The sequence below is a fragment of the Budorcas taxicolor genome, chromosome 18 (assembly GCF_023091745.1).
Source record: "Budorcas taxicolor isolate Tak-1 chromosome 18, Takin1.1, whole genome shotgun sequence".
NCBI lineage: Eukaryota > Metazoa > Chordata > Mammalia > Artiodactyla > Bovidae > Budorcas > Budorcas taxicolor.
Genome location: NC_068927.1, coordinates 20439275 through 20467141, shown reverse-complemented (window position 1 = coordinate 20467141; position 27867 = coordinate 20439275). Strand labels below are relative to the sequence as shown.

At 39.0% G+C, this 27867-nt stretch overlaps 1 protein-coding gene across 4 annotated transcripts in view; it reads left to right on the top strand.

Moving 5' to 3' along the window:
- The first annotated feature begins 229 nt into the window (after positions 1–229).
- BRD7 (bromodomain containing 7) overlaps positions 230–27867 on the top strand; it is a 50112-nt gene continuing 22474 nt past the window's right edge. For all 4 annotated transcript variants that reach the window (XM_052655838.1, XM_052655840.1, XM_052655837.1 and 1 more), the window contains exons 1-5: positions 230–314; positions 748–956; positions 21564–21693; positions 22021–22078; positions 24706–24850. In XM_052655838.1, coding sequence (XP_052511798.1) covers positions 266–314; positions 748–956; positions 21564–21693; positions 22021–22078; positions 24706–24850 — 591 coding nt within the window. In that variant the 5' untranslated portion in view covers positions 230–265. The remainder of the gene's footprint in view (positions 315–747; positions 957–21563; positions 21694–22020; positions 22079–24705; positions 24851–27867) is intronic.

Below are 27867 nucleotides of genomic sequence, written 5' to 3'. Positions count from 1 at the left end.
GCGGCAGGCCCTCTCTCCCGCTTCCGCGCCGGCCGCTCGCCAACCTGCCGCCGCTCTCCGGCTCCGGCTGGGTCTCGCGCGCTCGGGCGCGGCTGGGTCTATTCGTGAGGGGGCCTCGCGCCGCTGGGCGCACGCCGTCCCCCTGCCTCGCGGCGCGGGGTCTCGCGGGCCCCGCTCCCGCCCTCCGCTCGCCTGGCCCGGACCGGAAGCGGCGCCGCACGGCCTGGGCCTGGCGCGGGGGGCGGGCACCGGGGCCCGATCGGACATGGGCAAGAAGCACAAGAAGCACAAGTCGGACAAACACCTCTACGAGGGTGAGGAGTGGGCCACGTGGGGGGCGGCGAGCCCACTGCCCTTCGGTGGAGTTTTCATGCCTTCTAGACAACTCTCCAGCTTCCGAGGCGGGCCGGGGGTCGCACCTCCCGCGGGCAGGCCTGGGCCCGCGAAGGGGGCGCGGCCCGCCTGAGCCGCGCCAGACCCCCTAGGCGGGGGCGGCGTTCGAACCCGGGACCTCCGGCCGGGGCGGATCTCCGGTTGGGAGGTGTGAGGCGGGCCGGGGAGCGTTCGGGGCGTCCACTTGGCGAGTGTCCGTCATTCAACAGGTGCGTCGAGGGGCGCCCACTGCGTGCCATTGGCCGCCTCTGCCTGTGCGCCTCAGACTGACTCTCCCTACCCAGTTTTACTCTGCGTTGTGGATACTGCCCGGAGAGGCTCTCCTTTAATCGAGACTCTTTCGTTTCGTTTAAGAGTATGTAGAGAAGCCCCTGAAGCTAGTCCTCAAAGTGGGAGGGAACGAAGTTACCGAGCTCTCCACGGGCAGCTCCGGGCACGACTCCAGCCTCTTTGAAGACAAAAACGATCATGACAAACACAAAGAGAGAAAGCGGAAAAAGAGAAAGAAAGGAGAGAAGCAGATTCCAGGGGAAGAAAAGGGGAGAAAACGGAGACGTGTAAAGGTAAAAGGTCGTTGCGTTGCTTCAGCTTTGAAGGTGGTACTTTTCTGAGCGTTGCCGCCTCCCGCTGCCAACCTCACTTTATTTTTCCTTTGTGTCAAATGAGATGCTGAAACGTCTATAAAATCGGGCTGACTTTGAGGGCAGAATAGAAACATGAGTCATCTATGAGTTTCAACAACTCTTTAATTATGTTCTTAGTTGTACTCACACATCAGGTGAGTGAACAGCTAAGTCCTCATTTTCAGGAGCTGCTTCAAAGAGTGGTTTTTCCATCTAGGAAAGGTAAAAGTCATGCTCTAGCAAAGCTTAGTGTTCGAGGTTTGGGGAAAACAGTCATTTCAAAATTAAATGTGTTGTCACAGAGCACCAGATTTGAGCCCCCTGCGTCATACACCAAATTCCCACTGACTGTCCAATTTTACATGTGGTAATGTAAATGTTTCAGTGTGCTCTCTTAATTCACACTACCCTCTCCTTCCCTTCCTCGGAGCTGGGAGGGAGGTTCAAGAGGGAAGGGATATATGTATACCTGTGGCTGATGTTGATACGGGGCAGAAACCAACAGAATATTGTAAAGCAATTAACCTCCAATTAAAAATAAATTTTTTAAAAAAGTATATGGGGTCTGCTGCTGCTAAGTCACGTCAGTCGTGTCCGACTCTATGCAACCGCTTAGACGGCTTCCCACCAGGCTCCCCCGTCCCTGGGATTCTCTAGGCAAGAACACTGGAGTGGGTTGCCATTTCCTTCTCCAGTGCATGAAAGTGAAAGTGAAGTTGCTCAGTCGTGTCCGACTCTTCTCAATCCCATGGACTGCAGCCTACCAGGCTCCTCCACCCTCGGGATTTCCCAGGCAAGAGTACTGGAGTGGGGTGCCATTGCCTTCTCCAAAATGGGATTCAAATTTTGTTCTGAAATACTGTAATGACAAATACATAATGAACAACTCTCATCTTTTAAGACGAAGTCTGAGTCTATTGAAGAGATAATTTGATCAGAAACCTTCAAGAGATATGACAGCAGTAACAAAAATAAGCGTTTTCTTAACCATATGCAGTTACTAGAAAGGAAAAAAGAAACTGGCTGCCATCTCTGTTTGTCATCTGGATAAAATAGTAATAATAAACTTTCCTTCCAGGGATGATCACATATGTACCTGGAATTCTCCTCGACTACTTCTGCACTTCTCAAACTTAACCTGTCACCAAGTGACTTATTGAATCATTTACTGGAACTTGAAGCTAAATTTCTGTAGACTTATTTTTATATTTTTCTAATATTTATGTATACAACAGGAATGTTCTAGACCATGTGATTAAACACATTAAGTGAACTGAGTGAATTCGCTCAGTCGTGTCCGACTCTTAGTGACCCCATGGACTGTAGCCTACCAGGCTCCTCCATTCATGGGATTCTCCAGGCAAGAGTACCGGAGTGGGGTGCCATTGCCTTCTCCAAAGTCCCTAAATCTTAGTCTCTTTTTGGAATTTCCTATTTATGTCTTTCTGCTCCAGTGTTTATTGCCTTTGTCTACCTGCATTGGAGAAGGAGACTGTGGCAATACATAGAACTTCCAAGTGTTTTTTCCCTAAATTGTAAAAGCCTTGTATGCATATGATTTTTTTTAATTCAAGTAATACAGAAGTGAACAAGAAGGACGAGAGAAAAAGTTTTCCTCACTCAGGTATCTCATTTAGTCTTTCTCTCCAGAAGTAACCAGTTTTGTTGTGGGGGGATTGTTTTTTAATTATTCATTATTACAGGATAAAGTAATTTATGAGCATAGTTTTAAAAAGTCAAGAGTACTATTAATACATTTAAACATAAAACCAGACTCCTGTTCCATCCTTCCCAAACTTTTTAGTTTTTTCTTTGGATATTTATCTCCATTTCTAAGTGTTGGTTTATGTTGCTGTTTACTAATTTTATTTGTACATCTTTTATTGACATTATGTTACAGAAGATGAGAATTTAAATTAATGTCCTTATATAGCTCCATGCCCCCAGTTTCCCTTCCTGCATTCTCCCACTGTGGATACATCTCAGTTCTTAGTAAATTCAGTATTCAGTGTTCATTTCTAATTATTGTTTATTGGACACAAATGTAATAGACAAATACAAGTCTGCTATTGACCAGTTGGCTAATTGCTTTCATTTGTTTGGTTGTTAAGTACTAATTCTTCAAACTCTTAACAGATTTGTAAAAGCCACCTAGCTTCTGTTTTTCACGTGGGCAAACACATCCCTTTTTTTTTGAAACATCCGTCTTGCATCCATCCATCTCTGTTACTACCTGCTCTAATCTGGATTAGTTGATTAGACCTCCTGGGACTCCTTTGCCTGCTTTTGGATCCCATATCTTTCTCTTGATTTACTCCTTCGTTGTGGTGGAGTCTTAACTCTACAAACCCCCTAAGAAAGCATTCATAGAAGGTAGATAAGTTCTTACGTGTTTGAAAAATTTTATTGTACTCGCATTTACTCTCCTCATAGAGATTAATGGTTTGATTCAGCATGGAACTTCAAATTGGAAGTTATTTTATGCCTGAATTTTGAAAGTATTGCTTGTTTTTCGCTTCCAGATTTGCTGCTGAGAAGTCTGTTTCCTTCAGATTCTTAGTTCTTTGAACATGGCCATTATGTGATCTCTGAGAACGTTTAGAATCTTTCCATTGTCTTCAGTGCTCTGTACTTTCGGTTCCGAGATGTTTGCTTGAAGTATTTCTATGATAATTTCCTTTCCTCCATTCTCTCTCCGCTCTTTCCAGGGCCCCTGCTATTAGATGTTGGACTCCTCAACTGGTTCTCTAATTTTCTTGTGGTTTTTTTTTTCTCCTCTGCTTTTTTGTGTTCTTCTTTCAAAGAGAGTTCCTGAACTTTGTCCTCTGGCTCTGGTCTTCGATTTTATTTCAGATCTTGTATTTTGAGTTTCCAAGAACTTTTTCATATTCTCTAACCATCCTTGTTTTAATAGCATCCTGTTCTTTTTACATGTGGTATCTTTTTTTCTCTGATATATAAATTGATGGGGGTTTTTTTCTTTTAAGTTTTCTTTTTCTCCTTACATTGTCTCTATTTTCCCCTCAAGTTTCTTCAGTTTATTTATTCCATCTCTTCCTTTAGCGTCAGAACCATCATTTAGTTATCTCTTAGGCCTTTGTAATCTATTTTTTATTTAAACGTGAAGCACAGAAGGGCAGATTATGTGCTTTGTGCCTAGACAAAGTTTATCAGCTGATAGACTTCACCGTGGGCATCACTAACAGGGACCTGATCACTTCAATCAGGAACCACCAAAGTTTTACCCTTTCCCAGGTTTCTGGGGTTAGAACTTTTCTCACAGGTGTCTCCTTCCTTGCAGGCAGGAGGTATCTTGTTTTCTCTGATCTGGAGACTCCTCCACTTGCCTTTCATCTCCCAAATGTGGTGACATCTTTTATCTTCTGTGGTCTCCTCTACTCTTTCTTCCCACCATCTCATTTAACTGGAAATTGAAGTAACTCCTTTTAACCACTTCTGGTTTTAGTTCTGGCAGTTACTACTGTTATGCCAGCTAATATACTTTTCATTTCTTGTTTTATCAATTATCATCTTTGTATTAAATACACTGAATTTGATTATATTGCTGTACCATATTTTATATAACTTTTATTTATTATTTTTAAGACAGAAATTGAAATTTAGTGCTTTATTGCTGAACAAAAACATAATTGAGTTCTTTATATATACTATTTACCAATATTGTTCTTACCCACTGAAACCTACAATGAGTTTTTTTTAATATAAATTTATTTATTTTAATTGGAGGCTAATTGCTTTACAATATTGTATTGGTTTTGCCATCATCAACATGAATCCCCCATGAGTGTGCACGTGTTTCCCATCCTGAACCTCCCTCCCACCTCCCTCCCCGTACCATCCCTCTGGGTCATCCAAGTGCACCAGCCCCGAGCATTCTGTATCCTGCATCAAACATGGACTGTCTATTCGTTTCATATATCATATTATACATGTTTCAATGCCATTCTCCCAAATCATCCCACCCTCTCCCTCTCCCACAGAGTCCAAAAGACTGTTCTATACATCTGTGTCTCTTTTGCTGTCTCGCATACAGGGTTATCATTACCATCTTTCTAAATTCCATATTTATGCGTTAGTATACTGTATTGGTGTTTTTCTTTCTGGCTTACTTCACTCTGTATAATAGGCTCCAGTTTCATCCACCTCATTAAAACTGATTCAAATGTATTCTTTTTAATGGCTGAGTAATACTCCATTGTGTATATGTATCACAGCTTTCTTATCCATTCATCTGCTGATGGACATCTAGGTTGCTTCCATGTCCTGGCTATTATAAACAGTGCTGCGATAAACATTGGGGTACACGTGTCTCTTTCAATTCTGGTTTCCTCGGTGTGTATGCCCAGCAGTGGGATTGCTGGGTCATAAGGCAGTTCTATTTCCAGTTTTTTAAGGACTCTCCACACTGTTCTCCATAGTGGCTGTACTAGTTTGCATTCCCACCAACAATGTAAGAGGGTTCCCTTTTCTCCACACCCTCTCCAGCATTTATTGCTTGTAGACTTTTGGATAGCAGCCATTCTGACTGGCGTGAAATGGTACCTCATTGTGGTTTTGATTTGCATTTCTCTGATAATGAGTGATGTTGAGCATCTTTTCATGTGTTTGTTAGCCATCTGTATGTCTTCTTTCGAGAAATGTCTGTTTAGTTCTTGGCCCAGTTTTTGATTGGGTCATTTAATTTTCTGGAATTGAGCTGCAGGAGTTGCTTGTATATTTTTGAGATTAGTTCTTTGTCAGTTGCTTCATTTGCTATTATTTTCTCCCATTCTGAAGGCTGTCTTTTCACCTTGCTTAGAGTTTCCTTTGTTGTGCAGAAGCTTTAAATTTTAATTAGGTCCCATTTGTTTATTTTTGCTTCTATTTCCAGTATTCTGGGAGGTGGGTCATGGAGGATCCTGCTGTGGTTTATGTCGGAGAGTGTTTTGCCTATGTTCTCCTCTAGGAGTTTTATAGTTTCTAGTCTTATGTTTAGATCTTTAATCCATTTTGAGTTTTATTTCTGTGTATGGTGTTAAAAAGTGTTCTAGTTTCATTCTTTTACAAGTGGTTGATCAGTTTTCCCAGCACCACTTTTCAAAGAGATTGTCTTTTCTCCATTGTATATTCTTTCCTCCTTTGTCAAAGAGAAGGTCTCCATAGGTGTATGGATTTATCTCTGGGCTTTCTATTTTGTTCCATTGATCTATATTTCTGTCTTTGTGCCAGTACCATACTGTCTTGATGACTGTGGCTTTGTAGTAGAGCCTGAAGTCAGGCAGGTTGATTCCTCCAGTTCCATTCTTCTTTCTCAAGATTGCTTTGGCTGTTTGATGTTTTTTGTATTTCCATACAAATTGTGAAATTATATAGCTCTGTGAAAAATACCATTGGTAGCTTGATAGGGATTGCTTTGAATCTGTATATTGCTTTGGGTAGTATACTCATTTTCACTATATTGATTCTTCCGATCCATGAACACGGTATATTTCTCCATCTATTAGTGTCCTCTTTGATTTCTTTCATCAGTGTTTTATAATTTTCTATATATAGGTCTTTAGTTTCTTTAGGTAGATCTATTCCTAAGTATTTTATTCTTTTCGTTGCAGTGGTGAATGGAATTGTTTCCTTAACTTTTCTTTTCTCATTATTAGTGTATAGGAATGCAAGGGATTTCTGTGTGTTGATTTTATATCCTGCAACTTTACTATATTCATTGATTAGCTCTAGCAATTTTCTGGTGGAATCTTTAGGGTTTTCTATGTAGAGGCTCATATCATCTGCAAACAGTGAGAGTTTTACTTCTTCTTTTCCAATTTGGATTCCTTTTATTTCTTTTTCTGCTCTGATTGCTGTGGCCAAAACTTCCAGAACTATGTTGAATAGTAGCGGTGAAAGTGGGCACCCTTGTCTTGTTCCTGACTTTAGGGGAAATGCTTTCAGTTTTTCACCATTGAGGATAATGTTTGCTGTGGGTTTGTCATATATAGCTTTTATTATGTTGAGGTATGTTCCTTCTATTCCTACTTTCTGGAGAGTTTTTATCATAAATGGATGTTGAATTTTGTCAAAGGCTTTCTCTGCATCTATTGTGATGATCACATGGCTTTTATTTTTTAATTCGTTAATGTGGTATATTACATTAATTGATTTGTAGATATTGAAGAATCCTTGCATCCCTGGGATAAAGCCCACTTGGTCATGGTGTATGATCTTTTTAATTATTTTATATAACTTTTAAATGTTACAGGTAATGCTGCAGTGAACCTCACTGTTCACATCTCTTTGTATCCTTTTATAGGGCTATCTTCAAGATAGGTTCTGGCAAGTCTCTCCCTCTGCCCTTTCTTGACTGTGGCTTTGAGTGTCATTAGCCACCTGTATCAGAGAAGGCAATGGCACCCCACTCCAGTACTCTTGCCTGGAAAATCCCATGGACGGAGGAGCCTGGTAGGCTGCCGTCTATGGGGTTGCACAGAGTCGGACACGACTGAGCGACTTCACTTTCACTTTTCACTTTCATGCATTGGAGAAGGAAATGGCAACCCACTCCAGTGTTGTTGCCTGGAGAATCCCAGGGACGAGGGAGCCTGGTGGGCTGCCGTCTATGGGGTCGCACAGAGTCGGACACGACTGAAGCGGCTTAGCAGCAGCAGCAGCCACCTATATATTTTTATTTCATTGCAATTTAAGATGCTTTTGCATCCACCATTTCATGTGGACATAATATCCTGCAGAGTAGGGCAGGTAGGTTAATGATTTCCCCTGTGAAAAGTGAAAGTTGCTCAGTCCTGTCTGACTCTTTGCAACCCCGTGGACTGTACAGTCCATGGAATTCTGTAGGCCACAATACTGGAGTGGGCAGCCTTTCCCTTCTCCAGGGGATCTTTCCAACCCAGGGATTGAATCCACATCTCCTGCACTGCAGGCGGATTCTTCACCAGCCGAGCCACCAGGGAAGCCCAAGAATACTAGAATGGGTAGCCTATCCCTTCTCCAGGGGATCTTCCTGACCCAGGAATCGAACCGGGGTCTCTTGCATTGCAGGCGGATTCTTTACCAACTGAGCTGTGAAGGAAGCACTGTATAAAGGTTAAAGTGGAAACTCAAAGAAATGAAGTGAATTTGCCCAGGTCCCACTTTCCCAGGTCTCAGGGAGAACCATGAGAGATTTCTGGGCTGTCATTGGTTCTGTAGAGGCTTTTTGGGTTATCCCTTTTTTTCAAACTGGACTGGGGAGGGGGACGGGACACTACAGAAGAACACCTCTCTCCAAGCTGTGCTCTGGATCTCCAGGGAGTTTTAGTAACAGCAGCTACCCCTGTTTTTTTCTTGGGGAAGGTTAGCTTCGTGACACCTGTGGGTCTGAAAGTGGCTAGAGTATATGTGGTTCTGAGGAACTGGTGGCTCTTCTGTCAGTTCCAATAGCAGAAAGGAGGAAGGGCACAAGAAAAGAATAAAACATGCCCTTGCCCTTTACTTGTTTTTTTTTTTGAGGATAATTGTTTTATAATATTGTGTTCGTTTCTGCCATACATCAACAAGAATCAGCCACCTAGGTGCGTGTGTGCTCAGTCATGTCTGACTCTTTGTGACCCCATGGACTGTAGCCTGCCAGACTCTTCTGTCCATGGGATTTCCCAGGCATGGATACTGGAGTGGGTTGCCATTTCCTTCTCCAGGAATCTTCCCGACCACAGGTATACATATGTGCCCTCTCTTCTGAACCCCCTTCCATCTCCCTCTCCATTCCACCCCTCTAGGTTGTCACAGAGCACTGAATTGAGCTTCCTGTGTCACACAGCAAATTTCTACTTGCTATCTATTTTACATATGGTAATGTAAATATTTCCTTTCTATTCTCTCAATTGGTCCCACCCTCTCCTTCCCTCACTGTCCTCAAATCTTTTCTGTAAATCTGCCTCTCCATTGCTGTCCTGCAAATAGGTTCATCAGTACCATCTTTCTAGATTCCATTTACATTCATTAATGTATGATATTTGTCTTTTTCTGACTTCTTTCACTCTGTATAATAGTCTCTAGGCTCATCCACCTCATTAGGACTGACTCAAATGTGTTCTATGTTCTATGTGTTTTATGGTTGAATAATATTTCGTTGTATAAATATACCACGATTTCTGTATTCATTCATCTGTTGATGGACATCTAGGCTGCTTCTATATCCTAGCTTTTGTAAAAAGTGCTTCAATGAACACTGGGATACATGGGTCTCTTAATTATGATTTTCTCAGGGTGTATGCCCAGTAGTGGGATTGCTGGGTCACATGGTAGTTCTGTTCTGGTTTTCTAAGGAGTTTCTATACTGTTCTCCATAGTGGCTGTATCAACTTACATTCTCACCAACAGTGCAAGAAAGTTCCCTTTTCTCCATATCTTCTCTAGCATTTCTTGATTGTAGTTTTTTTAATGATGGCCATTCTGACCAGTGTGTGGTGATACCTCATTGTAGTTTTTATTTGCATTTCTCTAAATATGCAGATGAGCAATGTTGAGCATCTTTTCATCTGTTTCATCTGTTTGTTGGCCATTTGTATGTCTTCTTTGGAGAAATGTCTGTTTAGATTGTCTTCCCATTTTTTGATTGGATTGTCTGTTTTTCTGATATTGAGCTGCATGAGCTGCTTATATATTTTGGAGGTTAATCCTTTGTCAGTGTCATTTGCTGTTATTTTTCTTCCATTTTGAGGGTTGTCTTTTAATCTTGTTTATTGTTTCCTTTGCTGTGCAAAAGCTTTTAACTTTAATTAAGTCCCATTTGTTTACTTTTGTTTCAATTTCCATTACTCTAGGAGGTATGTCAAAGAGGATCTTGCTGTGATGTATGTAAAGAGTGTACTGCCTGTGTTTTCCTCTAAGAGCTTTATAGTTTCTGGCCATACATTTAAATCTTTAATCCATTTTGAGTTTTTTGTGTGTGTGGTTAAAGTGTTCTAGTTTCATTCTTTTACATGTAGCTGTCAAGTTTTCCCAGCACCACTCATTAAAAAAGCTGTCTTTTCTCTGTTGTATCTCCTTGCCTCCTTCCAAGGTAAGTGCCCATAGGTGTGTGGTTTATCTCTGGGCTTTCCATCTTGTTCCATTGGTCTATATTTCTATTTTTGTGCCAGTACCATACTGTTTTAGTGTATCTTTGTAGTATAATCTGAAGTCAGGAAAGTTGATTCCTCCAGCACCATTCTTCTTTTTCAAGATTCCTTCGGCTGTTCAGGGTCTTTTTCATTCCCATACAGATAGTGAATTTTTTTGTTCTAGTTCTGTGAAAAATACCATTGGTAGTTTTATAGAGATTGCATTGAATCTGTAGTTTACTTTGGGTTATAGTCATTTTCACCATATTGATTCTTCTAATCCAATAACATGGTATATCTCTCCATATGCTTGTGTCTTCTTTTATTTCTTTCATCAGTGTCTTATACTTTTCTGCAAACAGGTCTTTTGTCTCTTTAGGTAAATTTATCCCTAGATATTTTATTCTTTTTGTTGCAGTGGTGAATGGGCTTGTTTCCTTAACTTCTCTTTCTGATTTTTCATTTTTAGTGTATAGGAATGCAAGGGATGTGCCTTTTCCCTTTTAAAGTGTTTTTCTAAAAGGCATTCATAACTTCTTGTAATTCATCATTTAGCCACTCTACCTGCTAGGAAGGTTGGGAAATGTGTTTTAGTTAGGGGCATTATATCCTAATAAAAATCAAGACTCTTTTACTTAGAAAAATACGAAGATAAAGTTTTAGGGAAGCACAGATTTTACAACACAAAACCCTGTAATTTTTCAAAGATGTCTTAAAATTTAGTAATGTCCTTTTGAGTAGGAAGGCACTGATAAAATGCCCAACAGATGGAATCAATAATGTTTCTTCCTATAAAGCAATAGTCTTTAATACCATCCACTGCGTTTAATTACTAAGAACTACATATACACTTCACAAATAATAACTGGTAGTTAAAAAAGCAACTATTACCTTCTAGATTGTGTGCTTAGTGCTTTGTATATGTTTTCTCACTTTACTCTTTACCGTAATCCTATAAGTCTGGTATTATCGTCTCTCTCTTTTTTAAAATTGTGGTAAAATACATACAGTATAAAATTTACCATCTTCCTCATTTTTAAGTGTCTGGTAGTGTTAAGAATACGCACATTGTTGTACCTCCAATTTCTGGAGCTTTTTCACACCCATGAAACGGCTCCCCATTTCCTCCTCCGCCTCCCCCTCACCCCTGGTAACCACCATTCTGCTTTATACCTCTCTGAATTTCACTGCTGTACATACCTCGTATAAGTGGAATACAGTAACACAATATTTGTCTTCTCGTGACTGACTTCTTTCACTTAAGGTGTACTCATGTTGTGGCATGTGTTAGAGTTTCTGTCCTTTTTAAGGCTGAATAGTATTGCATTGTGTGGATATATCACATTTTGTTTATCCATTCATCCATCAATGGATATTTGGTTTGCTTCTACCTTTTGGCTATTATAAATAATGTTGCTATGAACATGGTTTTACATGTATCTCTTTGAGATCCTGCACTCAATTCTTTTGGATGTATATCCAGAAGGAGAATTGCTGGATCAAATTATTGTCTCTTTTAAATAGATGAGAAAACTGAGGCTCAGAGAAGTTAAGTAACTTGCTCAAGGACAGAGAGCTAGCACAAGAACTCAAATGCTGCTCTTAAAAGAGCTCTTTAGTCTAAAAGAGTTGTTGAAATGGACCCCAACCCTCAATCCCTTTACAGTATATGGAAACATAAAATCAGTGCCCTAACAGAGGCAGAATTTTAGTTCTGAGAGTCCTAGATTCCTTGGCACTGAGGGGAATAGAAAGGAGCATTGGAGCTGGTATTTAGAAATCAGAGTATAGTGATGTTACACTACAGTCGATTTAGGGTCAACTGTATATTCTGAGAAGAAGGCAATGGCACCCCACTCCAGTACTCTTGCCTGGAAAATCCCACGGATGGAGGAGCCTGGTAGGCTACAGTCCATGGGGTCGCTAAGAGTCAGACACTACTGAGCGACTTCACTTTACTTTTCACTTTCATGCATTGGAGAAGGAAATGGCAACCCACTCCAGTGTTGTTGCCTGGAGAATCCCAGGGACGGGGGAGCCTGGTGGGCTGCCGTCTATGGGGTTGCACAGAGTTGGACACGACTGAAGCTACTTAGCAGTAACAGTATACCTGTAGATTTTTGCATTAAAGAATTTTTTTTTTATTGAAGGATAATTGCTTTACAGAATTTTGTTGTTTTTCTGTCAAACCTCAACATGAATCAGCCATGAATATACATATATCCTCTCCCTTTTGAACCTCCCTCCCATCTCCCTCCCCATCCCACCCCTCTAGGTTGATACAGAGCCCCCGTTTTACCTAGAATCCCAGGGATGAGGGAGCCTGGTGGTCTGCCGTCTATGGGGTCGCACAGAGTCAGACACGACTGACGTGACTTAGCAGCCGTAGCAGCAGTATATTCTGAGCTATTATGTAGTACAGTAGAAATATTCTTTTCATATCATACAATTAAATATAAGGGATCATATGTATAAAAGGCCATGAGTATTATATTTCATGGGCTACTTAAGGTATTTTCAAAGATAATCGAACAACCGAGTTTTCATTTATATGCTGACTTGAGAAGCTGACCCCTGAACAGAATGTTGCATTACTGTGAAGGTAAGGAAGCTTACACACCCAGGAGAGAATTAAGAACAGTAGCATGATAGTGAGCAAATGTGAGGGTATCTATAAGGGACATAAGTAGTTCTTTTTTAAAGCACAGAATCCATGAAGAGGAGTATAGGATAAGATCCAAAAGGTGGTTGAGATGTCAGAGTATGGCATTTGAACTTGAATATGTAAGCAGTGGAGAGTCAAAAACTTACTGAGTGAAAGAAAGATAAAAAATTGACCCTTAGTAATGATACTCTGTTAACAGTGTCAGCAGATATTGAAGAGACTAGTGAGTGTAGGGAGATTTTTTCGTTGAAATAGCTCAGACGAGACGTCTGTATTCTTTTATTGGAACTCAAACCTGTTCTTCAGAAAAGCATAATCTAACCCAAATTCTATTTTGACTGCTTTGCAAGTCAGCTTCAGGTGTAGATATTCAAAGAATTTAGGCTAGTCCTGTTACTAAGGATGTTATCAGAATAAAATGACAAGTGTTTTTCTTTAATTTTTTTAAAGTTATGAGCATTAGCAAGGAGAGGTGAGAAAGCCTTCCTCTGTAAACAATGCAAAGAAATAGAGGAAGACGCTAGACTGAAAAAGACTAGAGATCTCTTCAAGGAAACTATAGATACTAAGGGAACAATACATGCAAAGATGGGCACAATAAAGGGTATGAACAGTATGGACCTAACAGAAGCAGAAGATACTAAGAAAAGGTGGCAACAATACACAGAAGAACTATACAAAAAAGATGTTAATGACTCAGATAACCACGATGATGTGATCACTCACCTAGAGCCAGAAATCTTGGAGTGCGAAGTCAGGTGGGCCTTAGGAAGCATCACTACGAACAGAGCTAGTGGAGGTGATGGAATTCCAGCTGAACTATTTTCAAATCCTAAAAGATGATGCTGTTAAAGTGCTACACTTAATATGCCAACAAATTTGGAAAACTGCAGTGGCCACAGGACTGGGAAAGGTCAGTTTTCATTCCAGTCCCAAAGAAGGGCAGTGCCAAAGAATGTTCAAACTACCACACAGTTGCACTCATTTCACATGCTAGCAAAGTAGTGCTCAAAATTCTCCAAGCCAGGCTTCAACAGTACATGACCAGGAACTTCCAGATGTTCAGGCTGGATTTAGAAAAGGCAGAGGGGCCAGAGATCAAATTGCCAACATCTGTTGGATCATAGAAAAAGCAAGATATTCCAGAAGAACATCTGCTTCATTGACTACGCTAAAGCCTTTGACCGTGTGGATCACAACAAACTCGGGAAAATTCTTCAAGAGATGGGAATACCAGATTACCTTACCTGCCTCCTGTGAAACCTGTATACATGTCAAGAAGCAACAATTAGAACCACACATGAAACAATGGACTGGTTCTGAATTGGGAAAGGAGTACATTGAGGCTGTATATTGTCACCCTGCTTATTTAACTTATATACAGCATACATCATGCGAAATGCCAGACTGGATGAAGCACAAGCTGGAATCAAGACTGCTAGGAGAAATATCAATAACCTCATATGTGAAGTTGATACCACCCTTATGACAGAAAGCGAAGAGGAACTAGAGAGCCTCTTGATGAAGGTGAAACAGGAGAGTGAAAAAGTTGGCTTAAAACTCAACATTCAAAAAACTAAGATCATGGCGTCTGGTCCCATCACTTCTTGGCAAATAGATGGGGAAATAATGGAAACAGTGAGAGACTTTATTTTCTTGGGCTCCAAAATCACTGCAGATGGTGACTGCAGCCATGAAATTAAAAGACCCTTACTCCTTGGAAGAAAAGCTATGACAGCATATTAAAAAGCAGAGACATTACTTTGCCGACAAAGGTCCATCTAGTCAAAAGCTATGGTTTTCCAGTAGTCATGTATGGATGTGAGTTGGACCATAAGGAAGGCTGAGTGCTGAAGAATTGATGCGTTTGAACTGTGGTGTTGGAGAAGACTTGAGAGTCCCTTGGACTGCAGGGAGATCAAAAAAGATCAAACCAATCAATCCTAAAGGAAATCAATCCTGAATATATATTGGAAGGACTGATGCTAAAGCTGAAGCTCCAGTATTTTGGCCACCTGATGCGTAGAACTAACTCATTAGAAAAGATGCTGATCCTGGGAAAGACTTGAGGGCAGGAGGAGAAGAGGAGACAGGGGACAAGATGGTTGGATGGCATCCCTGACTCAATGGACATGAGCTTGAGCAAGCTTCAGGAGATGGTGAAGGACAGGGAAGCCTGGTGTGCTGTAGTTCATGGGGTCATGAAGAGTCAGAGTGAGTGACAAAAACAACAGGCATTCCTAGGACATTATTCACAATGCTAGAGTTAAGTAAAACATTTTATTAATGTAACAGTTTATAACATCAGTTTCATTGGTCCAGCATTATATTTTGTCTTTTGTGTACATTATAGCATGCTCACCACCAAAATTTACTTCCCATCCATCACAATACAGTTGATTCATTTTATCCCTTTCACCCTCCTCCACATCCCCCTCTGGTAACCACTGCTATATGCTTTGTGTCTATGTGTTTGGGTTTTTTGGTTTGGTTTGGTTTTTTCATTTATTTTGTTTTCTTTTTTGTTTTTTATGTTCTACATATGGGTGAAATCATAACAGTATTTGGCTTTCTCTGTCAGACTTATTTCACTTTAGCATAATGCCCTCAAGGTCTATTGATGTTGATGCAAATAGCAAGATTTCATCTTTTTTTTTTATGCCTGAGTAATATTTCATTTCAGCATGGCATTTTGTTTCCGTTCATCCATTGATAAGCACTCAGTTTGTTTCTATATTTTGGATATTATAAATACTGCTGCAATGAACATAGTCTTACATCTTTTTGAATTAATGTAAATAAAACTTTTAATGAAAATTTAAACTTATTCCTATACAGTAGATTCCCGTTTTATTAAAGTCTTGTACTGGGTCCCAGGAGGCATACATATTCGTAAAAACTGACTTTTGAGTGTTTATGCTCAGCATTCTGAGTTCTTTACTATTTAAATACTTCACAGTTTTATGGGGTAGGTACTATTAGTATCTTATTTTGTTGCCTAGTTAACTGTAAAATAGGTTATTACTCAAGAGGAGAAATGAATGACGATAATTGTTGAAGAAAGTGGGAATTCTGTCAAAACACAATTCCTTGACTTCTTTTGTGTGAATCTGCCACACCCAGGATCTCAGGGCTGCTATGGCTTATTCCAGTCAGCAGAAAATCTTCCCCACTTAACCCCGCTTGGCTGTTCTTTCCTGAGGTGATCCTCTTAGTCACACAGGATCTTCCAAGAGAAAAGGAGGACTCTTGACTAAGGACATAAGAGTAGTATTGGCCCTGTGATAGAAGGATTTTTTGTTTGTTTATTCAGCAAATATCTGCCAAAAACCTGTTACATATAATATTAGACTTAAATAATAAAGATAAAGTACAGTTCCTACTCTATAGGACTTCAGAGTTAGGCTGGGGAATCAGACACAAAAAGATAAACTTCATGGCCTGGTAAATTCTAACAGAGGTATGATTGAAGTGTTCTGGGAGTACAGAGGATGGTGTTCCTCATTCTGCCTTGGGGACTAGGGGAAGTATCTAAGGGCTAAATTGTGCGACAGGTGCTGTTTTCAGCGTAGGGCCGAAGATGAAGTATAGCTTCAAAGTAATAAAAGTGATTTTTTTCCGTTGAATTATAAAGTCAACTGTTAAAGCAAAGTTCTGAAATTGTTTTGCAGTTTGCACTGGAAGCAATATTCGGATATAGGCTTCCCTGGTGGATCAGACGGTGAGGAATCTGTCTTCAATGCAGGAGACCCAGGTTCACTCCCTGGGTCAGGAAGATCCCCTGGAGAAGGGAATGACTGCCTACTCCAGTCTTACCTGGAGAGTTCCATGGACAGAGGAGCCTGGTGGGCTATAGTCCACGGGGTCAAAAAGAATCGGACATGACTGAGCGACTAACATCAATACCTATGAATGTTGTTGTTGTTGTGAAAGTCACTCAGTCGTGTATGACTCTTTGTGACCCCATGAACTGTTAACTCGCCAGGCTCCTCTGTCCATGGAATTCTCCAGGCAGGAATACTGGAGTGGGTTGTCATTCTCTTCTCCAGGGGATCTTCCTGACCCAGGGATTGAACCTGAGTCTCCTGCATTGCAGGCAGATTGTTTATCATGTGAACCACCAAGAAAGCCCAGATATCTATCTATACATCTTCTGAAAAGTGACCAATCTGAAGGATAATACCTAGAACTTCAGCTGGTAATTCTCATGCTTTCTTGTTCCTTCTTCATGCTATCTCTTAATGATTGATTAATCTACAAATATTATGTATTAGGCATTATTGAGGTTGGGGGTAGAGAGCTGAATAACGTTTGAAGCCCTCCCTCCCCACCAGGAACTCCAGTGAAACAGGCAAGCGTGTCTATCTGTAACATAGTGCAGTGAGCTAGTAGTAATGATATGAGCGAAGAGTTACTTCATTCAATAAAAAAAAAAGTTTTACAAATCAATAAAATAACTTACCATTGAGTCATGGATAAATAGGAATCCAGTTTGATGTAAGTGCAGTGTGCTTGTAGTTACAAAAATAGCTGCTGTTTCTCTCCTCTGCCTCGGGCCTACATGCACTCAGAATATTTACTCTCCCTGGAATTCTGTTTCCACCTCCACCCTGACTTCCACCCCCACACTGGCTAAATTCTCTCCTTGAGATCTCAGCTCAAATGCTACTTCCTCATAGAAGTCTTCCCACACTTCTCCAGTTCTAAATTAGACTCATCCAGCAGTTATTCTCTCCTTGAAATCTGCATTTTTTTTACCAAGTTGTTTAATGTCTGCCTCATTTTACACTGTCGGCTTCCTAAGGGCGGGGCTGTGTTTGTTTATCCACCAGTGTGTGTCCACACAGTAGAATGCCGTTTACTTATTGAATGCACAAATGAATATTTACCATGTGCCCATGTGGTAGGCACTGTGCTAAAAATTCACATACACTTATTAATCCTCAAAACAAGCTTCTAAGGTACATGTTGTATATATTATTGTGTCTATTTTAAGAATGAGGAAATTAGGCCCCTGCTCCACCTTATGTAGTTATTCCATGACCTCATAGCTAATAAGTGTCAAAGCCAGAATTTGAACCCATTTTATAAACTGTAATTATAAACCCTCCTACCTGAAGTTAAATGGCTCTAGTACTTCTGTTTAGTTTTCTCTGTGTAATTAGCAAAATACGCTGTATTAACCAGACTTGTATTAACTTCTGGTTTTACATATCTTACTTTCAGTAAGTGACGTTAACAATTGGATTCTGTCGTATTTTGGAATCATGAAAAAGAAAATTGGAAGGTAGGAATCATCAGAGCGTTAGGCGGAGAAAGTACTGTAGGGATCAAAGCCTCTTGTTTTATAGGTGAGGCTGAGACTGAAACAGTAGAAGAACTTGTTCAAGTTTACATTCTAGTAAATTAGAAGCTAGAGCTCCTAATTTCTAGTCTGGCAGTAACATGTTACAATATCTCCTTTCACTTTAGGGTAGTTTCCAAGTATATGTTATTTATATTCTATTTCTCTTTTGGACTCTAGCCCGGAAGGCTATATTCTCTTGCCATACCAAATAGTAAAGTGCTTACTGTAGACCAGGCTAACTAGATGAAGTTACCAGATAGGGGTAGTTCAGAAACATAATACCTTCCTTTGGTACTTTTTCAGCTTTTCTATTTCATGGTCATTTCACCATCTCATAAACTGTTAAGTTAAATAAATATCAGCAGTTGAATCTCTTATCTTATAGCTGCTAAAGAGGCCTAGTGAAAGTCAGTGAGTGCCTAAGAAGGTCAGAGTGTGTTAAAGATGAAGCTAGAGCAAGAACTTGAGCCTCTAGACCATGTGTCAGCAAACTAGAGCCAACACCACTTGATTTTGAAAATAAAGTTTTATTAGAGCATAGCCACACCCATTATGTTGTCTGTGGCTGCTTTCTTGATATACTGGCAAAGGTTAATATTAATAGTTGTCACTGACATTATGGACCACAAAGCCTAAATTATATGTTACCTGGTTGTTCACCAAAAAAGTTTGCCAATCCCTACTCTAGACTTTTTGCACTAAGGCCTTAGTTCTTTCCACCTAGGAGAGTGCTTAATTGCCTTTCAAGCTGTCCTTTATCCACTGTTTACATTTAACAGGAAGAGATCTTCTCTCTGAGGTCTTTTTCCATTGAACAGATGTTCAAAACCTGCCAACCTACAAAAGATTAATGCCAGTTTTTCTGGGGAAAAGATACAAAACTTCCATGAGTCAAAAATTACTGCTCCAGAATATGTCATAGGGCCATAAAAAAAGACACCAGTCAACTTAATGGAAACTGACCTCAAGTGCACAGGAAGTACAGTTTATAACATTGTTCTCTGGAGCTTCAACCAGTCATGTTTTCTGTATTAGATGCTTTGGACTATAGAATGTGAAGCTCTGTATCACTGATGTTCCAAGTGTGGTCCCTGCATGGGCAACACCCACATAGCCTAGAAACTTGTTAGTAATGCAGATTCACAGACTGCACACTAGACCCACTGGATCGGTAACTCTGGGGACAGGACCTAATCACTAGTGCTCTAACAAGACTTTCAAATGATTCTGATGCGCGCCGACACTTGCGAGCCTTCATGAGACCTCAGAATTTGCATTTCTAGGAATTTCCCAGATAAGGCTGATGTTGCTAGTCTGGGAACCACACTTTGAGAACCACCGCTTTGGATACTAGAATAAGAAATTAGGACGTAGACCAAGCAAATAAGATCCTATTGAGAATCTTGATTCTCAGGAGTGTAAAATAGATAGTTTGGGGCAATTTTACTCTAAAATTTAATTTTTAAGATGCAAAAAACAGAAATTTTTTTTAACCTATTTCCTGGATGCCAACCATTCAGCTTTAGCAAAACATAACATTTTGCCGTTTGGTTGGTTTTATGTTTTTTAAAGATATCAGAGTACAGACACCAGTGAAGCTTTCTGTGTATCCTCCCAGAATCCATTCCTCTTCCTCATTCCCTAGAGAGAACCATGAATTTGGTGTGTATAACATGTAAACTTGTTTTATTTTACTACTTCTGTGTATATTTGTAAAGTACACTTTATATATTTTCAAAACTTACATAGCTGATCTTGTAACAGTTCTCAACTTTTTCCTCTAGAAATTATTTCTAAACATAATAAATGCTGATACAGTGTAACTTTAGCCTATTAATTTTACCTGCTATGTAAATATGCCATAATTTATTATTGTATTTCCTTTTAGTAGGATTTTCCTTTTAATAAGTTGTTCCTAATTTTTTACTATTTCACAGAGTGCTGAAGTAAATATTTTTGTGCATCTCTTCATGTACAGTTGTGAAAGGAAGTTTCTCTAGGGTATATGCCCAGGAGTAGAATCACTGAGAAGTAGGGTAAAAGGTTGTTGTGGGTTTCCCTGGTGGGTCATTGGTAAAAAATCCACTTGCCAATGCAAGAGACGCAGGTTCAGTTCCCGGCTTGGGAAGATCCCCTGGAGCAGGAAATAACCCACTCCAGTATTCTTGCCTGGGAAATCCCCATGGATAGAGGAGCCTGGTGGGCTGCAGTCCATGGGATTACACAGAGTTAGATACAACTAAAGCGATTTAGCACATACACGTGCACAGCAAGGTATGAGAGCCCATTCTTTTCAAAACTTGACATTTTCAGACATTTTAATTTTTACCACTCATAGAGATGTGAAGTACCTTCCGGTTTTTAAATTCATAATTCCCAGAGTTCCAGGGATCTTGAAGCTAGTTTTCATGTTTCTTAACATTTCTACGTGTCTTTTCTGGGGCTTAGCTGTGATTTCCTTTACCCATTTTCTGTTGGGTTATTTGCCTTTTTACATGAATTTATAAATGCTCTTTATGTAATCTTTGCTAATATTTTGATTTATTTGTGTTTCTCAGTCAGTAGCTGGTCTTTTATAGATAAGAAAATCTTTCCATTCTTAAGTCATAAAGATTCTCTTACTCTATGTCGAGTTTTAAAATCAAGTCTTTAACGCATCTAAAACTTACGTTTGCGTGTGGTATGAGGTAGAGCTCTAACCTGACATGGACGACCAGTTGGCCCAGCACTACCCTTTCGTAGCTGATCTATCGTGCCGCAGGATGGGGCTCGACCAAGCGGCTTCCCTCGCACTTTCTGGTCTGTCAGGACTTCTCTGTGTGCACAAGTCTGGCTCTGGCTCTCTGGTCTCTGTTTCGTAGGTTTGTTTGTCCCTGTGTCAGACCCACGTTGTCTTGTCACTTTATACAAACTGATAGCACACATTTTATTGTGACCTTTTTCAAACTGTTCTGACTGTACTGATGATTCACTCTTCAAGATAAATTATATGACTGGCTTGTCAAATTTAATGGAAAATCCTGTCTTACAATTTTGATAGGCTTTGCATTTTATTTATAAATTACTTTGGAGCGAACTATCTTTCAGTTCATGAACATGGTATATCTCCTTTATTCAGGTCTTTCACAATGGCCTTTCAATAATGTTTCACAATTTTTCCTAAAAGGTAATTGGTCATCTTTTATTAGATTTACTCCTGGTGTGTTATTTTGCTTCTATGAATAGTATTATTTTTCTGATTAGTTAATTCTAGCATAGAGAAGCACTTTCCCCTCCCATTTATGAACATGATATTCTCTTATTTCCCAGTAGATGGCAGTAAAATAACATTAAGATTTCATTATTAATCATCTTCAGTGGCATCTTATTTTTTTCCACTGAAATCAAATGATTTAAAGGAATCAATTCTGAAATATTTCTAAATTATCTCTTTTTGTTCCATTTAGGAGGATAAAAGAAAGCGAGATCGTGACCATATGGATATTGAGGCAGAAAAAGACCTACAGTGTCAGGCCCCTGTACGATTAGACTTGCCTCCTGAGAAGCCTCTTGCAAGCTCTTTAGCCAAACAAGAAGGTTGGAATAACTCTGAATTAACTGGCCTGAATGAGGAAGCTGAAATTATTTTAAGGATGTTAGCCAGGGAAAGTTAAAAGTTTAAAAGCTGTTAAATTAAAATTTGTTTAAAAAAAAATTTGTTTACATTTTCTTATATTACTGCTTAAGAACTTTAATTTCTTTTTCAAACTTCTTGTTCTCTTACTTCAGCATATTTGAAAAATAAATGGAGTTTCTGTATGAGATAATTTAATGATGGGTATGAGATAAGTCATGTACAGAAAATAAGCTAAACAATACTCTCTAGATCTTCTCTTTTAAAACGCTCTTCTTTCTTTGCTTTAGAAGTAGAACAGACACCTCTTCAAGAAGCTTTGAATCAACTGATGAGACAACTGCAGAGGTGAATTTTTTTCTAGCATTTTTATAACATGGAAATTGAAATGGGAAATAGAGGATCCAAACCACTTCTTTTTATTATTATTATTTCAAATCACATATTGTGGCCTATATCCAAATGTACTTGATTTTAAAGTGGATGATAAATATTTTGCCTGGCAATAGGAATACTCCAAGAGGCTGACTTTTAGATGTTCTCATTTGGTTTGTTTTAACTGGCAGCTTGAAGAGTGTTACATAATCCTCTTAATGGCAGATTTTTCCTTAATCTAAAGTAACTTCTGATGTTAAAGCTTTAAACCAGGATTAAATAATACAGGAATTTCCATTTTGCTAACAGATCAAAACACCTTCTATAGGTCTGTGCTGCTTATCACTGCTGTGAGTGTTCCGTAATTACCAAGTCTGGGAGAAGAAACGAAATACCATAAATAAGATTTGTACCCTCTCTTAAATGCAGAAATTTGTTCTAAAAAGTATAGTAACTTGATAAAACCAATGTGAAGTTCTTAAAAGAGAAAAGAATAACTTAATCCTTGTTAAAATATTTATTTTGATACCTCAGTTCACTCAGAATTTAAAGTTTTAGCCTAAAGACATCTACATTATTAGCAGAGGATTCAAGGATATAGGGCATGCATTCATACAGTGAGATTTCTTCTGACTGTGTTGGACTTATATGTCAACCCCAGAACTTATCATAAATACTTTTTAAAATAAAGCTATCTGTATTCAACACCTATTAGTTTTGCAGTGAAAATCAGAAATCAGTGACCTCTCTTCCTTTTTTGGTGTTAAAGAACAGTTGAGAAATTTACATCTCAAGTCTTTACACTTGAATAAATCATTCATTGCTTGTCCCAAAGGAGTAAACAGGTAAGTACTGAGCATTCCAACTCAATTAGAATTTTTGACTATAAAGTGTTTGGCTACCTTTTAATTTTGTTTCTTGCAGTATAAGACCAGAATATAAGTTAATGATGTCTCCGTAAGAGAAATCTACTTGTCAGTCTCTCTCAGTCTGAGAATGTGCACATTGCTCAGAACATTATGGGAATTAGAACTTAGAGCCATATTTTTTTTAATAGCCTTAGTGATTCTTGGTCCTTGAGGCTCAGTGCAGATACTGGAAAAGAATGTAATTGACCAGGTTTAGTAATAGCATCTTTGGTCAAACCAAGTCGGACTCTATATTAAAATGACTAATTTTAGGGAGTCTAGATAATTTGGTCTGAAGAGGTCCACCAGAGATGCTTCGTGGTGTTATTCAAGTAACTTCTATGGATAGTATGCATTTGGATCTGTAAGTTCCAAACTGGACATTTTTGCTTATTCTCAATATTTTTTACTGTTACAGCTAGGTGTCCTGCTGGGAAGAACCAAGGCAGATACACACACACCTGAGTTCAGATTCCAACTCTGTGTTTTGTCAGATTTATGACCTAAAACAAATAATTTGACCTCTGAGCCTCAGTACCCTCATCTCTAAGTGAGAATACCAGCTCCTTGATGGCTTTTGTGAGCATAAGATATAAAAATACATCAATTCCCTACCACTGTGCCCGGCATGTGGTAAATTTATTTTTTTTAATTGTTTCCATTATTATGACTTTTTAATCATTATTAATGCTGTGGTTATTTGGAGTAAGAAAGCTTTGATATGCCAAATTTCCAGAGGAAAATAGCAGTCTAATGAACTAATCATATAGAGCAGTGGTTTTCAACTCTGTCTATCCTGTAAGTACCAAAATTCAACCCTAGAAAAACCAGTGCCTGGACCACTCTTCCTCCCGCAAGAGATTCGCGTGTAGTGGGTCTAGGGTTAGCCTCCCACCACACTGGAATTCTTTTTAAAGCGCCTCTCATGATTCTCATGTACAGGCAGGGTTAAGAACCTATGATAGAAAGCACTGGGTCTCAAGTTTGGAGGTATTATAACCTTTTTAGTGTCCATTTTTTGAGCAGTCCCCTACACACACGATAGGAAGTTATACCCATTCATTTAAGAAAATATATATGGTTGTCCTTCGGTATCCCCATGGGATTGATTCCAGGAGCCCCCATGGGTACCAGAATCCAAGGATGCTCAAGTCCCTTACAGAAAATGGCAGCAGTCCAGTGAACAGTCAGCTCTCATATCCACGTTTGGGAAGCCCACAGATACAGAGGGCCAGCTGCGCTCATGAGGACGCAACAGCTCTGTGGCCTGCCAAGAGTCCAAGCCCAGCTAGAAGCCAGTGTGGAAGGCTGCAGACGTGCGTTTTAGTCACTGCTTCTGCTTTTTCTCTGGTTAATAAAAAATACATAGTATTAATCTCCCAGAGTACAAGACATTTTTTAGTTAGTCGAGATTTCTTATTTTGTTTCATCTTTCCCTGTGTTGGAGATGTTGCGAATTAATTAAGCTGCATATTTTAAAAGATTCTGTCTTAAGGGTACAATTTATATGTAAAGCATCTGAAACTTATTAAATAGTTATTAGTCTTTAAAATCATTACTTCAGTTTTTAGTGAAAAACATATTAGCCTGCTACAAATTCTACATCTGAAGGATTTCCTCTGACTTAATACTCCTTGACCAGTAATTTTGTTTGTAGTAGAAATAAAATTTGCTTTTTTCCTGTCTTCACAGAAAAGACCCAAGTGCTTTCTTTTCATTTCCTGTGACTGATTTTATTGCCCCCGGCTACTCCATGATCATTAAACACCCAATGGATTTTAGTACCATGAAAGAAAAGATCAAGAACAATGATTACCAGTCCATAGAAGAACTGAAGGTAACTTGTTATTTATGTTGTATTGGAGAATAGACTGAGCTATGCTACAGTATCTATTCAATTAAGAGTCAAACTTTTGGACCCTGTGTATGGGAAGTCTTTGTAGAAATCTGCATGTCTGGTATTCCGAATCATTCTCAAGTTTATGTTAATACCCAAAAATGTGTATTTTTTTGTCTTAGAAAACATGTTTGAGCTTAGTGATAGAAAACCAGACAAAATAAGTCATCTGCTGTCTTTATTATTTTGTGAGTTTTGGTAAAATTTTGAAATTCATGTGTTCTATGAAATACTTTCTCAACCTTTAAAATGAAAATGTTTGATTTTAAATTTCAGATGAATACAGGTAAAATTGATAGTTTTTTAATTGAAGTATAGTTGATTTACAATGTTGTATTGGTTTCAGGTGTACCACAAAGTGATTGGGCTGTGTATTTTTTTCTTGATTATTTTCCATTATAGATTTTTACAAAATATTAAAGTTAGTATCTTAATGGAAGTTGATTTAGAGTAGTTTCTGTTTCTGGACATGTAAAATAGAGAATAAATCGGCTTGTCGAGGAATACCAAGCAGAAGTTTAATTACATTATCTAGTTTGATGAAAGTGAGTTGCTCCCTGAATTCACTTTGGCTGTATTTTTTTTAGCATAGTTTCTTCAACGTTCAGCAATAAGAAATTTTAAAATTACAAGTAAAGAACCTACAAGCCACGAAGATGGTACACATGCCTGGTGTTATAGTTGACATTTTTCTGTCTTTGAATAGCCTTGATGTAGATGCTGGTTTCAGAGTTAAGCTTTTCATTTTAATCATCCTAAGGAAAGGGGCCGTGTGTTTTCTGTTTTAATTTGCTCTGTACCAAACCACCATAAACTCAAGTGTTTAAATAGTGTGTCTACTCTACCTTTGTTTTTTTTTCTGAATGAATATTGTAGTGTTCTCATCTGACCCAAGGGCTAGACCCTAATCATCTACAGAAGGAAAATAAGACAGTAAATGTTATCTTTACTTGGTCTCTTTTTTTTTTTTTTATGCACATTGATTAGCTGAATTTTATGAATAATACTAGCATTTAGTTCTGTCTTTACTATTAGTTTGAATGTATATTTCACTCTGAAAAACCTGAATTATATTCTCTTGTATTCAGAGAAACAGAAAATTTTCTCAACTTTTCATCTGGTGAAAATCAAGCTAAAACTGTTTATTTCAGCATGTTTCTGATCTTATTATTGCTTAATGGGAAATTTTTCAGCTTTTTTTCCTTTCTGTGAATAACTTTCCTTTGATCTTTCCCTTACGATGACAAGAGAGAATGGAAGTATGCCCGCTAAGTGTTTTTGAGCAGATGGTCGAGACTTATCATAATTAAAGTGAACAAGTTTTTTTGACTTTGGAGTTTTCTATACAGCTGTATTTTTTTCTCAAGAAAATTCAATAGCCCCATGTAATGTTTAATTAGCTTATCCAGCTCATTAAACTGTTTGAGGTTTTTTTTTTTTAATACTTGGAAGTATGCAGAAAGGTCATTCAACTTTATGAAAGAACAATTGCCATTACACAAAAATCCAGTAAAGTCTAGCACATGACAGTTGAGATTCATGGAATAATAGGGCTTCCCTGGAGCCTCAGTGGTAAAGAACCTGCCTGCCAGTGGAGGAATGAGAGTGAAAGTCACTCAGTTGTGTCTGACTCTCTGCGACTCCATGGACTATACAGTCCATGCAATCCTCCAGGCCAGACTACTGGAGTGGGTAGCCTTTCCCTTCTCCAGAGGATCTTCCCAACTCAGGGATCGGATAGGAGATGCAGGTTCAATCCCTGATCCGGGAAGATCCCACATGGCGTAGAGCAGCTAAGCCTGTGTACCACAACTGTTGAGCCTGTGCCCTATTAGGAGAAGCCACGACTCTTAAGAAGTCCATGTATCACAACCAGAGGGTAGCCCCTGTTCTCTGCACCTAGAGGAAAGCCCACGCAGCAACAAAGACCCAGCACAACCAAAAAATGTTACTAGATGAATAAGTAATTTGTAAAAGATTCATGAAGTAATGGATCAGACCTGTAGTCTGTAGAATGATCCAGTATGTTTTCTAGTTATAGGACCAGTGGTCATTTAGTATGGTAGTCACCTAGTTTGTCTCCCCTCGTTTGCCTCTCCTTCCCCAAATATATATTTAATAATTTTAATGGAATGAAAGCTTTTCAGAATATCTATAGCAAAGGTTCCGAACCTGGGGTCTTTTGGGTAGCCATGGGTGAGCCTTTAGAGGGATCAGGAATTTTATAGAATTACAGGGAAATTTTGTGTTCACCTTTGTGTTACATGTGTGCGCTTGAGGAGTAGATCCATAGCTCTCCTCAGATTCCTAGAGATGATGACCTAACAAAACCCTAACGGATTAGAGACTTGGCCAGGAACTGAGGACCCACATACACTGCGTCTGCTTTAAATTTAACACCAAACTTATTGTGACACTTGACTCAGTCTTCTCATGTACTTTTAAATAATATTCAGCCCACCCATTTTCAGGACATTAAATGTTTTAGGCTGTCATCACTAGTTATTAAATAGTGGGGCTTAAATGTTTTAAATTCAGAGGAGGCTGAGGGTCAGATTCTTTTTTGTTGAGTTTTTATAATTTTTATTTAGTAAGGCCTTGGCATAATCGCTCTCATATTTATACAATGTAAAAATTACTTAACCATGAAAATACGCAGTGGAATTGAGTTCCCTAGCACATGTGCATACTTTGAAATTTAAACCAAAAGTACAGTTTTGATAGTTTGCCTACTCTGGTTAAATGTTGTAAGTCTTTGAAGTTGTATGGTTTATTTCAGGTTGGCATGATTTTGCAACTTTCTGCAAATTATATTTAGCTTATAATAGTATCCAAACACTTAAATTAGTGTAAATGTTTTGCCATTTTTGCTCAGTTAATTTGACTCTGGTAGGAAATATTGTTAGGATGATTTACAATTGTCCCAGTTTTCAGTCAAGATCCAAAATAAAATATTT